We start from the raw sequence: 8473 nt of genomic DNA on the forward strand, positions 1-8473 counted from the left end.
TAAATCGCCCCTAGCGGAAAGCTGTAGGCAAAACATTATATTTCAAAAAATTCAGAGAATATGTTGCTTGGAAAATCGTCTAATCGGCATTAAAGTATTCATAAATGTCCCCAGCTGTTGCCGCTTTCCAGTATGATGCTGCAATAGTTTTTATAGCCTACTTTTTCGGGATTTTTGGGCGTTTTGCAACTTTTGTAATATCTTGAGATTTAACGACGTTACGTGCAAAAGAATGGAGGTATGTGCAAATGGAACAGTCGAACAATTGCCAACATTCTGGGTTCATTATCTCCCAAACCGTTGCCAATGTCGATTTTTGTCAAGACAGCCGAACTCTTGCGAATACCCATGGCAATCCATAGCATTTTACTTACCATTACCATTACTTTTTCAAATTTTTCCAACAGTTGAGCAGTTCTGGAGACATAAGTGTGCAAACAATGTGGATGGCAGTTTAAGTCTCTCTAACTCCAAGTTCCATGTTCTCCGAAACTATATACGAAAACGATGTTATTGAAATTGAGAAACGATGTCATTTTGGAATTAATTCGACTTTGGACTTAAGTGGAAAACTTGCATATTTGCAATTTTCAAAAAATTCGAAAATTTCTTAATTAAATTGCAAATTTTTCTTTAACCATTGGATTGCTCTAATAAAAACATTGCTGCACCGCCAAACTTATAGCAAAACAGCGCGTTTCCAGGAACAACCAGCTCTTCAGACCTTTGAAAATTTAAACTCCCCTGGCGCTGAAACGGCGACCACAATGAACTTTGGCCGTGAAGCAGCTTTTTACGCCACGTCTATGGGCTGTTAACAAGTTTTTAAATTTCTGTTAAATGTTAATAACTGAGCGAGTTACAGAGTATAGAGTGTAAGTATGTGCAAGCTTGCGAGTTTTACGCTTGCCAATATTCAGAGCCCATTTCGTTACAAACTGTTGCAAATACACATTTTCTTACAGGCAGTGAATGTGTTGAGAATGCACTTTGCAAACAATCTGATGTTCTATTTTGGAAGTTCTGATGTTCGTGGTAAAAATTCTAAGTTCGGGGAATAAAAAACGTTTTTATAGAAAATCATACGCTTTTCAACAAAATTGGGTATCATTCGCATTGACGTTTCCCATCATACAAAGTATTTATTTTCGTAAAATAATCTATGAAATTAGAAAAAATAGCAGTAGTCGACATAAACCCAGCACAAAGGCCCCCATGACCCCCTTCTGGATCTGCCCATGACCTGTATGATAATCTTTATTTAATAAATTCTATGATACAGAATCAAATTAAATAATATATCGATATTAGGTTAGATTAAATGAAGTGCCTGCATGCGTTGGATGCAAAGCCAAACATGCAAACAAATATATCTTTAAAGAATCTTGTGGCCGGGATAAGTGTATTTTAAAACGTTTTTAAAGGCCTGTTAATCGGCGGCTACCTCGAGAACCTCTGAGCCAATGAGTTTAATCTTTGACAATTTCTCTTCGAGTACGATTCCGTAATTTTCCTTGTCGATGCATTTTAAGACATCCTCCAATGCTAATGTATACATTTTGATTGTGCCTTCCTGTCACACTCCTCTCGCGATCGGATATTAATGGTCTATATGATCTCATCTGTTTATCCCTTGACGGCATTCCTGCTGATCTGCTTAATAAGGCTTGAGTAACTGGAGTCTATTCTCACATTATCTAGGGATCTTGGCTTTTTCATATTTACTAGTTATTATATTTAGGAATATAAAATATAATATAGGAAACACAATATAACCGATGAATAACTGGCCTGTTACCCGATGAGTCTAATTTTAGTTCATTAATTGTTTAATTTAGTGTAACTTTAGGAGGATACTTTGAGAATGAAAATAGTGATATAATCACAAAAACAATTTTTTATTAGATACCTACTGTTAGAATCATAAAAAACGCTACATTTTTTAAATAAAATTTATAATTTATTGTGAACTACATACCTGTACGTATTTCGGATTTGTGTTGCATTAAAAATGTCATGTCATATTGTTAAAACATTATAACGAGTAAAAAGCTTTAACGCTTTTTACTCTTGAGATTATTTCGTGATAAAAATGACCGGAAATCGGTTTTTGTAGCTCTTTGAACATCGATCGTCGATCGGAAAACTCTGCTGGTGAGCAAAAATTTCGTAAATAAAACATAATATGTAAAATATAATAAATAAATATACAATAATTAATAAATAATAATAATGAAATAATATATAAACTTGTATATTATTATGTTAACTTTTTGTGCTCCCTCGTGCGTAACCAATCCATATGTGGCAATTTTCAACTGAATATTTGTGAATATTTTTTCGCTTTTAAAAATTTGACATTTGTGTGCCCTAGACCGTACAGATCGGCATTGAAGCCTTTGTGGCTTTGCTCCCCATTTTAAAGCTATATTAAACTAATTCTACTTTGTAATTTATCAAGAAGTGACCTCTTAAAGGTGTAACTTTTATAGGGAACTTCGCTGCAGACGTTTTATGGGACGGCCCTGAAGTCATTACGTAGACGAATAAAAGTAACAAAACAGGTGTCGATGTGCGGTGCACCTGTCCCCCCAGCCTAACGCCACACCATAAAATCGTGCACTAAACATCAGCTGTTGATATCTAGTTAAAATTCGTAATTATCTAGGATACTGCAGCCTGGCGGAACATGCGGTAGCTGTAGATAACTATTGGTCAGCTGCTCAGTATTAGTAGTATTATTATTATTTTTAGTAGAAGGATTACTCAAATATTTTTTTTTATCTTTTCTGTTGGTTTCAGTTTTAATTGCTATATTTAATGTGAGAATTAACCTAAACATTTGAGATGATTAGTTAGCTTACAACTAATAATAATTAACATACATATATGATTTTCAATGGGAAAGTGGATTTTTAATACTTGATTCAGATTCATTGTCAGCTTAAAGCACGAATACCAACATATGGATTGTTCTGATTAGCCGAACTGATTATAAAATAATATCAGTTAAATTTTTAGTATAAATGAGTGAATGACGTGAACGTTCGCTTAGCTGTTTCTCGAGTGAAATCCTTCTTTCAACACTAGTTTACATTTGTTCGAAATTATGTAATGTATTTCCTTTGTCGTGGTATTTTTCTTAACGACCTATAATATTGAGTTTAGGAAGTAAAGTTCTCCTATAATTTTAATTTAAAATTCGTCCAACTGTATCAGATTTGTCGACTTTTAGTGCTATTTTTGTACCATTGAACGAACTGGATGGTGCTGACTTATTAATTCCCACTTAAATGATCTGCTGCTCTGATGAACGATCAGAATTTGTTCGACAGTTAACAGAAGGCTTAAAATTAAATATTGCATATATCACATTTTGTTGTTTCCATATATTTTTTTTAACTAAACCAAACATAGGGATGTTATTCTGCAGTTAGAAATAAACATGACATAACACGAAAATTTGTTAAATAAACTGAATGTAATCAACGTGTGATAGGACACAATAAATCGTTTATCAGTTCAAAACGAAATATTTTTTTTTGAGATTCCTATAGATAAACGTACCGTAAATTTGAAAATCTTTAGAAGCCTTGCAATTATCGTTTTCTGAACTGCATTTTACAGTTGCAAGTCTTAACCATTTTTTAGATGTTTTTGGCACTTGGACTTGTTTAATTTAATAATCTGATGTCTAAAATCAGGCACATTTAGCAAATCTAAACTTCATATTGGGCATTTTCTTCCATTTCCAATCAAATACCGGGGTCTCATTCAATTGAAAGAACTCAAGACATTATTTTATATTTCGTAATAAATCTAATGAATTTTTTTTCAGGTCCGGACGTTATTCGTAAGCGGACTGCCCATGGATGCCAAACCCCGAGAATTATATTTACTGTTCAGGGCATATGAGGTATGTAACGTCAGTTTATATTTGAGGCATAATAGGTAAAAGAACACGAAGTTGTTCGGTTTGGAATTAAATTTAATAAGTTGGTTCTTGTTCGAGTGAATTTTGCAAATGAATTTCTCAAGGAAGGAACGAAACCGATCTATATATTTTTTTTATAATTGGCTAATATTGGTTCATTGATACTGGGTGATACAAAATGCCATTCCTCTAAACGTTTTGTCTGAGGGTGATAAAGATGTATCTGAAAAATTGTAAAAATATGTAGTTTTCATTTAAAAGTTCCGTAAAGTTTCTTTACGAAACAGGTCAACACGTGTATCTAAAATGGAAGTATGATAGAAATCATGGTATCGGGGAAACTGATTGCTACTGAGCCAAATAATGTTCGAAAATATGCTGGTGCTAGTGAGGAATAATAAAGCTACCGGGACGGATGGTCCGTGTTTTTTCTGAAATGCGTATGTATGGGAAAGGAGCAGGACGAGTATTTATGGATGATACGCGTATGAGGTTCGCATAATGTACGGATATCTGAAAGAGTGCTGGGGAACTGCGTCCTATGAAACTGCTGAATAAAATGAACGTTACACAGCCAAATTCGCCCTAAACTTGACGCTGAATAAATTCGGATTGCTTCAAGCAATTTGCTTTGCGTTTGAAGCGTTATTGAGCCCCATTTGATTTCTAGTCGCCAATGTTTTGATAAAAATTAAGAGTTGCAGACAACTTTTCTACAGGGTGGTAAATGAAAAAATGCAAAATTTATAGAAGTTCCGCATGCTCCTAATTGGACAATAGAAAGATTTTCTGGAACTTAACACAAAAACTTTACGTTTAAACCAAATACTTGGAAATGGTATTTAAATGTTCAGGGCATCTCGTCTGCTTACAGGGGGGTCTCAAAAATCAACTGTTGGTCCTTTCAGCGATAACTTTTCTGGTCATAGTGCGATTTCACGATCTTGAACTCTCGTTGAGGCTAAAGATTCATAGACAATTTAAGGCGAAAATTCGACATACAGAGTTGCGTTGTCTCCGAAATCTGTGATTCTGGAAGATTATTTTCAAATATTTCATTCAACAAAAATGAACCAGCTAACATTAAATGGTATGTTGTGGGACAAAGCGAAACGAGATTATATAATAACGAAACCACCACGTTCCTCAAATCGGGGCACATGTTCCAACGAAACAGCGACACTAACTCTCACGTCGGCAGAGTTGCCATAATGATCCATAACATACTAAAACACCTAATGACGAATGTTGAAGCCATCGCAAATCGTACAATCTATGACCTAACAACAAGGCACCTACAAAGGTGCAAACTACAAATCATACAAGGGTATGCTTCTACCAGTGCGCTATCGGACGATGATGTTGGGCCTAACAACAGCAAAATTCGCAGAAAAATCCCAATACACCATCATTACAGGAGATTTCAACGCAAAGATCGGACCTAGATAGGCTACCGACCCGCCAAATATAGACGTCTTTGGTTTAGGAGGACGAAACACCAGAGGTCAAAAAGTGGCTGATTTTCTATGCAAAGAAAATGTCTACCTTTTATACCTTTTATAAAAAAACCACCCACAAGAAAATGGACATGGATCACAATGGTATCACATGTAACGAAATAGACTATACAGGGTGATTCAAAATTGGCGTCATTCCTTTTAAGGGGTGATAGAGGCTCCCGTGGGGAGTATGAGAGAAAAATAGAAATTTTTTTTCGAAAATTTCTAGAAGATATTAACAGTTGAAGATCGAATTTCAACTCTGTTAATAAGCATTATTTTGAAATTGTTCCATGTTTAATTGGAAGCATATTAGAATAGTTACGCATTCCAAAAGAAAAATTACGATATTCAAAATTTTCGATATTAAAAAAGTTCTCTTCTACAATTTTTGGGTGGAAAGTCAAAGCGGCAATGATGTTCTTTGCCATTAACAGTTACAGGTAGACAGCCTCTGTCCATAATAACAATAATTTGTCTGTGACTGTCTGAAACTGAGTGTCTGAAACTGTGACTTATTTTGAATATCCTTTCACGAATTTGCTGAAATGCGATTAGTTCAGGGGAAATGCTACAGTGACATAGCAGAAGCTGAAATACCTCACTCCAAAAAGGGAGAGGAGAGTGGTTCCAGGAAGATAGTGGACGACAATCGATGTTCGGGTTCCAAGCACAGAGGAACAAGTATTGGACGTAACCCAATCAGGGCCTTCCAGGGGCACTCAGAGCACAATAACTGACACTTTCCCAGGCACCAAATAAATACCGGCTACATTCCTACCACGTTTGTACGATACGCACAGCACAAGGAGATTCAAATCGAGCACTAGTTAATTAACTGAATACGAAAAGCTGCTTGATAAGAGTGGATAATAAGGAGATTACACAGGCACTAGCTTGTTTGGAGTTAACCATTCAAATTTCAAACCAACCAAACCCCGCAGAATTCGAGGTTATGAGAACAGGTTGACATTTCGAAAGTACGTTCCGCAGTCAACGAATATTGTTGAATTTACCATTTATCCTTGTTTATCTTATTGTCAGTCTGTATAGTTCCATGGTTACCGGAGTTTTAAATAATTACGAAGCAACAGGTATTTTCGCAATGTTAATTAGGGAGATTACCTTGAAAAACATTGCTGCCGTATTTCTGATATAGGTTTTTGCAAATTTGTCCGTTTTTAGTAACAATTGATTTCTTTTACTATTTTTTCTGTAGTCTTATAAGAGCGCGAGACAACACCTCGAGAGGAATAACGCCAATTTTGAATTACCCTGTATACTTGCTTCCAACAGAACAACAGACCACAGGCTGGTGAGAGCAAAAATAGAAAGTAACTGGTCTCGAACGAAAGAAGTTGATTACAAAAACTTTAAAACTATCTATAAAAGAGTTAACAGAAAAGAAGGACGAATTCAATAGGCAAATAGAAATTAAGCTCCAACCAAATGAGGCTCTTGAACAGACGAACATAAACGAACTAAACACTAAATTTACCAACATGATCAGAGAATCCCCAAGGAACGTTTGCGCTCGTAAGACGAAGAAAAACGACAAACTCAGTGTCGACACAGCCCGGCTAATACATGAGCGTCGGGACACACACAGGGACGCGCCACGATATAAAACATTGAACAAAGAAGTTAAATCAGCAATACGCAGGAATATACGGGCGTACAAAACATCAGATTCGCAATGCCATCGAAGAAAATTTGAACATTAGTGTACTATGCTCAAAGCGAGATAAAGGAAACATGGTCATCGATAAGATGAAGAACAATCTGCGAGAAATAGTTACATACGAAACAGATATAGTGACTGTGACACAGGACTGCTACCAAACCCTGTACAGCCAGTCATTAACATAATCAGTAACAATTTCCCAGTTATCAATTCCCATTATTTGCAAGTATTTGCGGATGTTGTCTCTAAATCTCAGCTTAGGTCTTCCCAGGGGTCTTTTTCCAGTTGGGGCTTCCTCCCATATGTTCTCTATAAGCCTTTTGATGTTGCTACGCTGGACGTGGCCAATCCATCTTAGTCGGTTGGATTTTATTTCTTCCAGGATGTCTCGGGAGTCATATAGTTGACAGAGTTTGTTGTTGGTCCGGATTCGATATTCGCTAGTTTGGTGATCGATAACCGGTCCAAGAATTATTCTCAATAGTTTCCTTTCAAACCTTCTAAGCAGCTGTGTGTCGAAAGTCGTTATTGTCCATGTCTCCCATCCATACATAATGGCAGGTCTTATTAGTGTCTTGTATATGTTGCTTTTTGATGGCTTGTGATATATTTGGACTGCAGCATCTCCCGCACAGAGAAGAAACATTTGTTGCCCTGTGTTATTCGGTGTTTTATCTCCTCCTTCATATTATTGTCCGCTGTTATCAGGGACCCTAAGTATTTAAACGACTGGACATTCTCAAAATTGTATTCGTTCATAGTTACTTTTTGTTCCACGTGCTCCTTATTATCCTTTCGTGTTAGGTGCATATACTTTGTCTTCGACTCGCTTACTGTCAGACCCATCTTTTCAGCTTCCGTCTCCATTTGTACGAACATTTCCTTGACGTTAACTGTGCTCTTTCCTAGAACATCGATTTTATCAGCATATGGTAGTAGCGGGCTAGGTCTACTGGCTCCAAATATTTGTGTTTTTGTTTGGGCTACTGTCACTACTTTTTCAAGGGCCAGGTTGGATCGAACTGGGGACAGCGCGTCTCCTTATTTAAGTCCATTTTCTACCGGGAACATTTCGGTATGTTGTCTCTCCACTTTTACGCTATTTACTAACCCTTCCACGCACGTCTTTACCATGCATTCAGCCCTGTGCTGTATCACTTACGTTAACTTTAACGTGCATGTTATCCGTCAAACACGTTATGTGGCTCCAACTGGTGTTTTGTATCAGTAAAACCTTTATATTATAACAGGCGCACGGTATCGACGAACGTTATATGAAGAAATAGCGCTTCAGAATAACAGCATCAAATCACATGCCGCTTTCGAACTTAACGTGCATCCCTCGAAGTTAACTTC

The 8473-nt window shown here is 36.5% G+C and overlaps 1 protein-coding gene across 4 annotated transcripts in view; it reads left to right on the top strand.

The window, feature by feature from the left end:
* LOC109541567 (protein couch potato) overlaps positions 1-8473 on the top strand; it is a 408542-nt gene that overhangs the window by 337091 nt on the left and 62978 nt on the right. For all 4 annotated transcript variants that reach the window (XM_048661257.1, XM_048661259.1, XM_048661258.1 and 1 more), the window contains exon 2: positions 3839-3916. In XM_048661257.1, coding sequence (XP_048517214.1) covers positions 3839-3916 — 78 coding nt within the window. The remainder of the gene's footprint in view (positions 1-3838; positions 3917-8473) is intronic.

This window comes from Dendroctonus ponderosae, unplaced genomic scaffold (genome assembly GCF_020466585.1).
Source record: "Dendroctonus ponderosae isolate FM_Combo_2020 unplaced genomic scaffold, Dpon_F_20191213v2 Dpon_F_20191213_1, whole genome shotgun sequence".
Lineage (NCBI taxonomy): Eukaryota > Metazoa > Arthropoda > Insecta > Coleoptera > Curculionidae > Dendroctonus > Dendroctonus ponderosae.